Genomic DNA, 13,110 nt, shown 5'->3' with positions numbered 1-13,110 from the left:
AATGCCTAAATATCAGACATGTTAGCGCCATGAATAAGCACATCTGGATCCATTTAGTTTCCTTCCCTTTTAATTTTTCTTACCAGTTAAAAGCATCATATCAGGGACTGAATTGAACTGAGGCATTTTTCATGCAGCATGGAACACTAGCTTGTAGTCATAGCTCATTTACAATTTAAGACATTAAAATGTTTCTTTTTCACATGAGCAGAGACTGCTGGCATCCACATTTTAGCTGATGTTGAACTTAATCTGAGAAGCTCAGGCTTGATTATGAGAGAACTAATCTAGTTTTGATTTACAGTGGAGTACTCTCAGGAATTATGATTAAACATGTTTGTAAAAGTAAAGTGAATCCACCCTCTGTTATGTGGTGTTAGAGGAATGACAGAAGCAGATGAAGAATGTAATAGATCAAAATGCTACATAATCACTTCCAAGGCTAACTCTTCCACCTTTTCTCAAATTTGTTAATACACCTCAAAAAGTAGAACTTAATGACTTCAGTAGAATTCTTTGCAGAGTAAGGTATACACAAATGCTAATCAGCAGTGCACCTGCCTGACCATAGCTGCATCTTTCAGACTTCGATATTCATGGTGATTATGGCAGTAAAACTCAGTAAGTAAAGCAGTAAATGTTTGGAGCATTCGTTAGTGATAAAATGCAAAAAAACCCAAAACTAACCCCAAATTCATTTTTTAAATCTGAGTGTGTGATGCTGTGGTGAGCCATGCCCAGTTTTCCCCCAGTTGTCTAGAACCTGATGGTACACCGGAATATTGCTGTTGATCTTGTGTAGGCAGTAACTGTCTTCCTCCAAACTCAAATTCCATGCTTTGTTTACTTGTGTCAGAAGCATGTCTCTTAGGGCAGTAATTTTCTTCTCTGTTTATTGCTATATACAGTATGATCAGTTTCTAGTAAATATGAATGTTACTGGTAAGTAAGCACGAATCCTAGTGCCTATTAAAAAATACGGTTACACAGAAACCTTATATATCCTAAGTGTTCTGTGAAGTGTGAATCTGCTGGCAGTGTGAGAGGCAGTCAGTCTTTATTGCTCTACTTGCAGATGATGCCATTTACTTTTTTTATAGTGTTGTAAAGACATTTTTCTCTACAAAATTCAGTGTTTCTTTGAAAACAGTTAAAAACTGCTTTTCCAAGAATTTGAACTTTTATATTTTAGAAGATTTGAATGTTACTATTTTCAGTTCTCAGCTGCCAGATTGTAGTGGAATGCTAACATGTGACTTCTCATGTTCAGTTGTTAGCTGCAGGCTGCTCTCTGCTGCTAGCTCTAGGGAGAATGAAATTTGACTGGAGAAAACAAGGACAGAAAAGGTGAATAATAACATACAGTTTTGAAGATTTTTAATTCTATAGTTTAGAAAGCATTCTTTCTATACTTATAAAAACCAAAACAAATAACTGAGTCCAGATACCAAGTAACTAATAATACAAAGCTATTTCTCATGCTCTTGGCCACCTGCTAACTTTACTTGGGTGATCTACATATAAATCTTACATGGCTAACGACTGTAGGTGAGCAGGCAGTCTGAAAGCCAGTTCCTAATGGATGTACGTCATCATCTCTCACTACAATCTACCTGGTATTAACTGACATTTTCAATGGCAGCTTTTAGCAGAAGGATTGAATGGATATAGAAATGAACCACTGTGTCACTGCCTAGAGAGATGAAATTACATAGGTGCACAAATGAGGCACCCTGATGTGGAGAACTCCTGATGAGGAAGCTTGAAATGTGGTGGATTTTATTTTTACTTGTTATCTGGCTAAGTAGATCTGTGTACATCAAGGCTGTCAATCAAGAACTTTTATCCATAAAAATTTGGAACGTGTTTTTGTATAAAAAGCAGGAAAATGAAGAAAATAAAATTTTATAAAATTATTTCATAAATGGCATTGTGCTACTGTGTTTCTGTCTTTTTCTAAACAAATATTCTTAGCTTATAAGTCAGTTTTTCCCTAACTAGCATTATAAAGTCAAGTGGAGATATTTCTAGCTTGGGGAAGTCCAAAAATACAGAATCTTGCTGAGATTTTAACAGTACAGGTTATGATGTACAAATCAGTATAGAGCATCACCCTCTTCTGGATTGATTTATTTTTTTTTTTTTAGTTCTATAATATTAATCTGTTAAAAATAAATAAAATCTGAATTTGGAAAATAAAGTATTCAAATATCAGGCTGGCATACATATGAAAAGTTCTGTGTAATTAAATTCTCCTAGTCTTATATTTCAAAGTAAAACTGTTCCTAAAGCTAAAGAACTTACCACAGACCACTGATTTGAGTATCAGTACTAACACTTTAACAGTTGCATCTTTATTTGCTGGTACATAAGCATCCTGTCAGGTGTACTACAAATACCTCTAAAACACAACAAAAAAACATTGTATCCCAAATTGACATGGGAGTGTAGACAGATGGAGGACAATGGGTTGAAAGATCAGTTTTCTGGGTGGTAGGTTTCAAAAAAGTTCATTAAAGTAGGTCCAGAGAATAGTGAAGTTAATGAGAATACATTCATTTACTTCATTAGCTTTGAAAAGACTATAATGAGTTTTAAGATAATGGTAACTTTGCAATAAATGTGGCTTTTCTAGTGTTAGATTTCTATCTTTGTCAGTTGTTAAATGGACAGGAAAAATAGCAAAATAGAACTTACCTGAGAACATCATCATGTGCTGAAAGTTCCTAGCAATCTTTTGTTTTCGACCCAAATTCAAAAGGAAAGTAAGTGGGTATATGTTGCAAGCTCTTGCGACAAAAACTGCCACCTAAAATGTAAAATGTTGAGGAAAATGGTGGACAAACTTCTGATAAAACCAGTTAACTTAAACCCAGCATTTATCCAAATTTATTTTAAAGGTGTAATTAAAATGAATATGAGATTATATTCCTTCATATTTTACATGTCAGATCTTTCTGGTTGCAACTCCATTATAGAACTGTTCAGTGGCAGAGACTGTCTTCCACAGACATCCTGGTTATATATTCATCATTACATATCCAACTTCAATCACTCCACTTCTACTCATTGCATTGATATCACATGTGACTTCATCTTCATTCCTGCAGTAAAATGGCCAACATCAATTGCAGAGATGGCATTATCGCCTAGAGCAGCAATCTGCAAAGAATAAATGTGCTTTTGGACATGATTATTGCTTTCTTATTTCCTGACAATTCATATTGTCTAGATCCAGCACTCTTGGGTTTGTTTTTTTTTTAATGTTTTTTCTTCAGTGATTTTTCTAAAGGGGTCCTCTCTGACTCCTGTGTGATGATCACAAAAGTTGTCTTAATTAGAAACATGAGGTTATTTCAGATTAAAAAAAAAAAGGAGACAATCAGAGCTCCTTATATATGTTTTTAGCATGTTCTGCCCTTTCCTTGTCTTGTGACTCTTAGGGCTTAGTTTTGGCATTTTTAGTCTGGAAGATGCTGTGGAGCTTAGAATAGAGAAAATACTTGAGTGGCAGTGTCTGTAAGTTTTGTATCTGCTGGGCTAAAATCTGCTTAAGGCTCCTATGGACTTGGGAGAACATGCATTAGCAGCGGTTGCTTCACATGTCCTGTGCAACCCTGTTGTGGTCTGTTGGCTCTTAGTGAGAGGAAATGATAGAGCCAGGTCCCTGCAGTGCTCTGCAGTACAGTCTCCACCTGGGGTGCTCAGTGCTGTTCCTACATTCAACTGTCTTCCCGTGCTAGGAGTGCAGGACACAGTACTGTACTCACATTATTGTGGTGGTGGGGTGGAATAGGCTATCGGGATCCTCTCTGCCATCTAACCCAACCTGTAGCCAAGGGAGCTGTGATGCAGTTCTTAGTATTCGTTTGGAAATGACAGATAGGAATTACTGCAAATAAAGAGTATGATCCCAACTTTCAAAGCTATTACAGTTCATCAAAAAGTGATAAGCAAAGGGCTGCTGCTCTGAGCCAAAAGAATCATTGTGTAAATTGTCAGTGTGAAAAGAATCTGTACCACTGTACAAGAAAGTAATAGATTTATTGAGAAACTATGGCAGATTTAGACACAGACTCTTCTTCTTACAAATCCTTTAGGTGTATATAAATCCATGTACACTGAAAATATGACATAAAAAAAAGGAAAGATTGGAGGAATTCAGAACTGTTTTATTTTTAAGGACTTAGTATCATTTTAGGTAGCTTTGGGGAAGTTCTGCTCATGGCACATGTCTGTCTGGTGGCAGCTCTATAGTTTGTGAGTCTGCACTGGCTCTGGACAGGCAAAAAGGTTTTGTGTGCTTGCACCTGTCCCAACTTGTGTCCCTGTACACATCGTAATTTCCCACCCCACTTGTAAACTGGTGGCAAAAGTTCCCCACCTGGATTAAAATTCTTTGCCTTATAGCAGATCTGCAAAACAGCAACTCCCAGAAGACCATGTGCTTACATGCATTGAGCCAGTTATTGAAATACATGTAATGAAGATGATTGCCTTTTCACTTGGCAAAAAAAATGATTTTTAGTATTTATTGGTTTGCTTGTTGACTTTTTTTTTTCACATGGAACACGTTCTTTATATGTATAAATATGTATATATACACACATACATGTAGATAGATACATACTTCTTTAAAGCAAAGGATACAAATGCACCAAAGATAAAAAAAGGATTGAAGATATGATTTTGAAACGTGAATAGTGCAAGTCCCATGTAACAGAAGATGACATTCTCAGCCAAAAAATTCATGAACTCGAACAACTTAAACGAGAGAGAAAGAACATAATTATGACTCATGCCTGTAATGAACTACTGTTTGCCACCAGGTTCCTGGGGAATACAGAACTGTTTAGATGAAAGGAAGAGAAATTGCACCTATTTCAAGGGTGGATTTCAAAACCATCTAATTTGCTATACCATATACATGGTGTCTTTTAGCTTTAAAAGTCATAGTTGCTTGCAAGTTTTTCTCCGATTTGTGTATGAAATCTTGACACAGACAACTGATGGAATATATAAACAGCAAGTAAGTTATACAAGCTTCAAGGCAAACTGTAAGGAAGTTGAGGGAATTTAAGCTCACTCTTGTTTACACAGGTGAGCCTGTGGAGCCACAGGGAGCTCCTGATTGCACAGTGGCTATGCATAATACAGTGCTGGATATGGGTTCACTAATGTCAAGAGAGAAAAAACTAATTCCTAAATGGACTTCTAAGTACCTATGCCCATAAAATATAACATGATCTTTTTTTAATTACCATGAATATTATGCTGCAGATGAAAACTTCTGTTGCGGTGTAGGAACATCAATATCAATTACTCATTTCAAACCAAACTATTTAATATATAATTTAAACATATTATAAAATAAGCATAAAATACATGACCGTGGTATGATTTCTCCTGTGAAAAAACAAGTAAAGCCAAAATATTAATTTGCCTTGAGGGGATGTTCTTGATTGCATCTGCAGCTGATTCTATAAAAACTAATAATATAAGTTTTCATATTTATTCAGATCTGGAAAAAATCAATCGTTGCTGCCAAATAACTACAGAAGAGAGAAAGAAAAGGTCTTTTAACTTCTGAAGTTACTTTTGGGCTCAGGAGACTATGCTAACAAATCCTTATACAGAATTAGGGCTGAAGTTTGTCAATCTGTCTACAACCAGTCATAAATCTCTATCCAGAATGTTACTATGGAGATACTTTATTCATCCTCAATGGGCTTATGTATTTTTTGTAATATATTTGTGCTTCTAAAAATAAATATCCAATAACAGTCACTGAGATCTAACAAAGGAAAAATGAGAGCTGTCAACATTATTATTTTAAACAAATTTCAGAAGCAAAATGGCATAAAACCTACTAGTATATGGAGAGATTTGGGCCCATGGCAGCACCATCAATTATCCCAAACAAACATTCCATAACCCCCATTTTGTGCTGCAGTGCTGAACAACATGAAAACAAACGAAACATTCACCAGTTAGTGGACTTAAATTATTTCAGTTAAATTTAAATGAGAGAAACCAGTTGTCGAAAACCATCAAAGTATGTGATCTTGTGACCCATAGAAATTATTGTGATAAATCTTTGCATTTCCATTTTGGGAGCAAACGTTCCCACTTCTTTGTGGGAATGTCGTTTGACACATTTTTCTAATTCTTCAAAAAATGCATGAGGAGCATCATGACAAGATATACATATATATATATACATGCATAGATGTATGTGTATATACATATGCATATATATACACATATATAAAAGTATTTGTGTATATATAAAAACCTTTTGATGGAAGTATACTGTTATGAGGAGCCACAGCAGCATACTTCAGTTGTTGGGGTAAGATAAAGGTGCTCCAGTGGTTTTAAAGTTGAATGATATTTCACTCTTCATTTATGAAATCTTATTCAAGACTTAAAGAAATGTAAAGTAGATGTATTTTAGAAACTGAAGTTTCTTTCTTATATTTTCCAAACTTTTTGTTGACACAGTTTTAAAGGAAAACAGATTTTGCTATATCATTATCTCTGTTGTATACTCTTTCTCAGTTATCTGTAACAGTAAATTCAAGCTTGGTCTTGCCCAAAGTGCACTGGGACAATGTTTTCTGTGCCCCCATCATAGGTCTAATTGTTTTCTTAGCCTATATTTGCAGTGTACATAAAACTTTCTAGTCATTCATCTATGTCAGATACATGCAACATTGTAATCTATTGCAGTTCTTGAATCATATTTGCTGGACACCAACTTTGGTTTGTTTGCAAGAGCAAATATAATCCAAATCCCTCTTTCCCTCCTTTTTCTTTTTTTCTTCACCTGTGAATTTTGGTGCTGGGCTGTGCTGGTTTCCCCTTACCCCTTATCTCTAGTTTTCTTTGCTTTTTGATCATTCACTATCAGAGCACTGCCTACTTGCCAGAAGATTAAATCCAGATTAGTTTCCTTCCTTTGTACAGTAAAAAGCCAGGTACTATTTCAACAGCTAATTTAGAGAAGGCTCCTTCCTATTCTAGGCACAGCCATGATACGGTCTTTTATGAATGATTCATCTCTTCAGAACGGTAAAACTAGCTTGGTAGCTTCATTCAGAGTCTTTTGTATTCCTTATGTAGTTTGCTCCTCCTTTTTAAAAAGTATATCACTCTTATGACACATCTATTTATGGAGTGCAACCTAACCAAATTTCTCACCCTGAGTTAATATAAAGAAAAATAAATTAAAAAAAAAGCAACTGCTTCAGACCAGTTATTGTCATAAAAGAAGTGATATCTGTATCCCTTTTCATGGGACATAATTCTTGTGGAAATAACACAAAATGTATTCATTGTCCTTCAGACTTCACTTTTATTCCTGTATTCAGTGTAGTGTTTTATTTAGTGTTTCTTCAACTTCTGTGTTTTTTTTCAACAGCAATACAGAGCCCATGAAGATACTCTATTAAGCACTTAACTGTCAGTGCTGTGCAGCATAAAACCCATCAGAACAGAACAATTTATTCTAAAGAGATCTTCTGAAAACCATGTTAAGAAAGAGCCTCCATAGATTCATTTTCCCAAATAGTTATGCTTTTCACACGAAAGTTTTTGTCACCATTTTAAAAATGAGATGTCAAGACCTTTTTATGAGAAGCAGAAGAATAGGAGGAATAGGTTTTCATCTGGAATTTATAATTTCCTGGGACACCCAAGTAGTTCCAAGAAGAATTGCAACCTCCACATTAACCTCTGAGAAACATCCTTTTTTGTCTGAGGGGCGATAATGAACATGATATTGTCCATGGTCTGCTTAAATGCCATTCAGAAATGTTCCTTATTTTGAATATATGTACTTGCAAGTGGGATTACTTGCTTTCAAAAAAAAAAAAGAAATTAAGATTAGAATCCTAGATATTAAGTCCTTGGAATATTTTGTCTATAACCATAAATTCCTTTCCCTTGCCTCCCACACAGATAGCTAACTTCTTTCTACTCTAAATGAAATTGGCATTAAATTGCTCATACGCTGCCATTAGTTTTCCCAAGGCTATTGGAAAATTATGCTAGAAACCATTTATAACATAAACATAGTAATAAGACATTTTTTTTCTGTATAAAACTAAAACCCCTCATTTGTAATGTGTCATTTCTACATTTCCACTAAGTCTATAAATCTGCTGATAGCTTTAAAGTAAGAGTTGTAATAAATCACCAATGTCAACACATTGCAGAGTAGAGTGTTTACAAAAACACCAGTTTAGAACCAATTCAGGCACTTAAGCTTAGGGTCTTAGCTCAGTGGGTTAGCGAAACTGATACTTGGTTTGCTTTGTTTATTTTCTCTGTAAAAAGTCGATATTACAAAAGATTAATGTTAGAAATATCTATTAAAATAGACATAATATTTATGCATTCAAAACCACATCATTCACCAAACATGCTTAGTTTTTCTGTTATTCTTAGTTATTTTAAGTACTAAGAGGGATATGCAAAAAATCAGCTTTGAGTTGGGATATTCTTCTGAATTTGCAGTTCATTTCTCACTGGCAGAGCAAAGAATCAGTCCAGGTTATCTACACCTTAAGACTTGCTTTAAGTTTATCTTATAGTGATGTTTTATTTTAACTCAAGTGAAAAATTTAATATGATATAAAAACTGTATTAGTTTTATCTTTGGAGTGAGATAAGGGAAGTGCTTTTTCTCTTCTCCTTCCTTCCCTCCACCCTCCTTGTGAAAATGCCAACTACCATGATTTTTCTTAGATTGTAAAAGCTTTTATTATAGTCTAATTGCTTTATTTAATCTTTCTCTTTTGATTAGAGATTTCAAAATCAGAAGAAGTTTTGAATTTGAACCTCTTGCCTGAAATCCTTTATACAACTATAATGAATCTTCACAACACAGTGATATAATGCTCATTTCTAGAATAACATACTTAGATGAATCAGCAGAAGTAACTCAGATTCATGAAGGAATACAAACTTGTTTATGAAGTTAATTTTGATATCCAAGCATGTGTGACTGTAAACTTACAAACCCACTATCAAAGAGAGATTCTTACAAGATCTTTTATGCCCTGCGGCAAAATTCTGGCCTTTTTTATCAGTAGGATTTGCTACTGAATTAAATGAATTTCACCCCAACAGATTTAAGGAAGGCGCTCAATAACTTTCTATTTCCCTGTAGAGCTGGGAGGTTGAAAAGATTCCTAAGGCCCGAGGAAGAGCTAGGAAAGTAAAAAGAGAAAGAAATAAAGAAAACAGCAGCACAAAGCGACAGGAAAAAGCCAGCAAGGTTTTGTATTTACCCAGTATAGATTAGTCTTTTCTGGCATAATCTTTACACTGCCATGAAAGTTCTGGTACAGGGACTCTTCATTAGGGACTATAGTGATAGGACAAGTGGTAATGGGTTCAGACTTACATAGGGGAAGTTCAGGTTAGGTATAAGAAAGTTCTTCCCTGTGAGGGCAGTGAGTTGAAACGAGATGATCTTAAGGTGCTTTCCAACCCTAACTGTTCTTTGATTCTGTGAATACACTTCTGACTAGCAACAGTAAAGAAAAAACATTGGCCCAGACATCATGGCAAATCCTTTCTATTATTAAAAATGCTATAGGTTTTGAATGGCTTTGCTGGGTAGGAGAAGTTTAATTAATTAGACAGCTAAATTAGAATCTTTTTCTTGTTCTAAACTACTTGGAGCAATGAAAATCAGAGGGAAAATAACTTATGAAGTAAAACATTCAGAACTTCTAAAAAGGTTTGACCTCAAGGGTGAATGGAAACTGTGGTTTGTATTTACAGTGAATCTGCCAACATCATTAATTGCAGGATTAAAATTAAGCCTCAGAAAGAAATTTGTTGTTTGATTTTATCAATTGACAATGACTGTTCAAAATCTAACACTCAATATACTTATTTCTTTTACATGTAAGGCATGGGGAGCAGTAGAAACTCTGGTGTACACTTTTAGTAGTATAGCCAGATTCAGAGCCTCTTGCGAACTTCTATGTTGCCTTCAATAGACGTGGGATCTAGCTGTAGAAAAAACAATTATTCATTCTATCAGTAGTCTTGCGAAGTTGCCTAGGAAAGGGGTTTCTGCAAACTTCCATTATTTTTTTTTTTCTCTTTCAAACATTGATCAGTTTGTAAGAGAGGGAACATTTTTAGATCACTATCTCCCTTTCCTGCAGCACAACCAACTTCTGCTATCATACGTCAGGCAGGCATTAAGTTGTACCTAAAAATAACCCAGGAATGACACCTTAATGGAAGGTATCTCCAAAACAGTAGGTGATGCTGTTGCTCCTACAGCTTGTCATCTAAGTTATCATTTGGTTCACAAACTATAAATAACCACTTTCAAAGTGCTTATTTATCCTAAATTCCTGAACTGAGATGTTGCAGGCACAAAGGAAGGAGGAGTCATCAGTGCTCTGTTGTATGAAGATAATGTGCTCAGGGAATTACTGCAGTTGAAGCTCTCTACATTTAATTTAGCAGTACTGTATTATTCTGCAAGTATTAAGAAAGGGTTCTGATCAAGATAGAGCATAACAGTGTGGCTGGAAAACTGTTTGAAGGGATATAAAAAACTTTTAACTGGCCAGAAATTAATGGTAGTACTAGAATCACTGTGCTAGGAATGATTTTGGAAATTTTTGGGGCTACTGATGGCTATTCAATTTTCTGATAGAAAGGGATAATAATGGTAATGGCAAATGAAGAGGCTGTGAACAGCCTCTGCTATCTAGGATTAAGCTAATATTCTTATAAAGCTGAATTCAGAGAATAAACTGTGTAGAAGAAAAAGAATTTAAAAGGCTGCCAAATAATAACATCAATAAAAATGAAGGTTAAGTTTATGACCTGTTCTGAACAACTTGAAAGGTACTTTCTTGGAAGGCATCTTTCTGGGGAAGCAAATCTCCAAGCAGGTGGAGGCAGGGAACATGATGGATTTGACAGTGAACAGCTATATTGAACAATGATTAAAAAAATAAGCAAAAGAAAGAATAAATTTGTGGCTTTGCCAAAGCCAATTTCAGCTAACAAAGGAGACTTAGATGCTTTAAAACATGACTGTTCTCCTTCTGGTCACAATAAAGTAGTAATGTTATCAATGTAATCCAGTTGTCTTTAAAATTGCAATGAATTAATAGATCTTTTGTGTTTCTCTATGTTCGAATTAGAGCTACTGCTGCTGATTTTTCCAAAGTAAAAAACACAACCAATTTCATCTTCCCCTTGTCACCCATTTCAAGTGCTTTTTGTTTTGTTTTGTTTTCTGTGACTTGCCACCAGAGTCCTAACCTTAAGTGATCAATTCAGTTTCTAAGGAGGACAAATGCAATATATTCCATTTCAATTTGCTGAGAGGAAATATTCTCTTATATTAATTCTTGAAGTGAGTTCATACTAATAATTTCTTGTCAAGTTTTGGGTGTTGGAAAGTAACCAATACCAGGGCCTTTAACCTATCAGGAAAAAAAAAAACCTGCAAAGATTCTTATGAAATCTGTGTGTCTTTTCTCTACGATTTCCAGCAAAATCAAGAATGCAAAAAATGATCTGATGAGCATGACTTGAAAATTTCCATTTCACTGCATATCTGACATATTACAGGACAAATACTTGTTCTCCTTGAACCTGTTCTAGAGAAATTATACTGCAGCTTCTTTCTATACATATTGATACTTCCCTTTACAATCTAATTCTGTAGAAAACTCCTGTAGAACAGTAAATCAGGAAATACTCTACTTTAATCCAGAACACAGTAACGGGATTTGCACGTTTTTCTGACCACATGCTGTTTTGTTTTTATTTGCTGCCTAATATAAGATGAAAATGTTTACTCAATAACTTCTCTACTTTCTGTGCCACTGTTATTTGTTAAGGGTTTTCCATATGTGTATATCTGTTTTTTTATAGATCTGTTCATAGAATCTGGAGGAGAGTGGACACAAGATCTTACCTCTTTCTAAGCTAGGCAGAGAACCCTTCTTCTGAGGACAGTTCTTGCTCTAATTGGTACTAAATAGCATGAGATCCTTGTGACATTAAGCTCCATTTATTATTCTTCAAGACCTATTACTGATGAGCCAACTTTTAACAATGTTACCTTGGCAGAATGCTATCCTATGGTTATATTTGGTGGTATTATTTGCAATTACTCTGCAGGTTCTAGTGCCAGTTTATGAAGCAGGATACTGGCTTAATAGGTTCACTGATCTGCTCTTATATGTTTAGGGTGGAAATTTGGGGGATTCTTATGTTTCATTTCTACAGTTCTCTTTGAACTGCTTCCTTGCCTCTTCGCATAGGCTACTATTCAATAATTGATGATTTATTGGGACAAAAGGACTGAGAAATGTGAATAGCAACTATGTTTTTGTGTCATATTTTTTTCTTAAGTATTAGAGTGCATGACTTTCCTCATGTAACAGTCCTTTGCACTTAAAGATATAATCTAGAGTGGAGACTGTATGGAGATAATTGAGACATAGAATGTGAGGGGGATTTACTTGAACATTGTGTGAAAGGGCTAGTTTTTTAACTGTAGAAAGTGTCAGATACTCACTGGTGGGGTAATTTTTGAGAACACTACAAAGGACCATCTTTTAGATAAAGCACAAGAAAGCTGTCATCAAATGCAAGTTAGCTTCCAAGCGGCTGCAATCTTGGCAATTCAACTCTGAGCAAATAATTGCCTGTGGCAAAGGGATGTCTAACACCCTGCACTTGCATCTGTGAAATGCATCAAAAAAACTGCAGATGAAGGATAATTTGAAAAAATGAACTTGGAGGAAATTATTAGTGCTGTTTATGCGTGCCTTTTACATAGCACAGAGTGTATGTGTGCCCATGAGTGTATGTGCATACACTAATAATATGTGTAAAGGCCAACGGAGATGAATATGTAGTATTAAGCACAAACAAGGCAAAGATTAATAATGTCAAAACTTCAAAAGCTACAGCAGTTGGATGCTGTTAGGGTGCAAAGACTAAAAAGTGAAATCTTGCTCTCAAATTAAATGCAAACCCAAATTGAGCCCGTGGATATTTGAATTTAAATGATAGTTTCATAATTAATTTCAATGGGTTAGGTTTGCATCT

General features: G+C 35.1%; 1 protein-coding gene across 1 annotated transcript in view; it reads right to left on the bottom strand.

Annotated features, from left to right (window-relative positions):
• The window catches only part of SLC9A9 (solute carrier family 9 member A9), a 195,756-nt gene that overhangs the window by 82,533 nt on the left and 100,113 nt on the right, over positions 1–13,110 (bottom strand). Inside the window, exons 10-11 of the mRNA XM_061452903.1 lie at positions 4,651–4,764; positions 2,698–2,809 (exon numbers count right to left, since the gene is read on the bottom strand). Coding sequence (XP_061308887.1) covers positions 2,698–2,809; positions 4,651–4,764 — 226 coding nt within the window. The remainder of the gene's footprint in view (positions 1–2,697; positions 2,810–4,650; positions 4,765–13,110) is intronic.

The sequence above is a fragment of the Pezoporus flaviventris genome, unplaced genomic scaffold (genome assembly GCF_033815535.1).
Source record: "Pezoporus flaviventris isolate CSIRO_AGI_PZ_B2104156 unplaced genomic scaffold, CSIRO_AGI_Pfla_v1 ptg000013l, whole genome shotgun sequence".
Classification (NCBI taxonomy): Eukaryota; Metazoa; Chordata; class Aves; order Psittaciformes; family Psittacidae; genus Pezoporus; species Pezoporus flaviventris.
The sequence above is the reverse complement of the archived record's forward strand: the minus strand, read 5'-3'. Positions and strand labels throughout refer to the sequence as shown.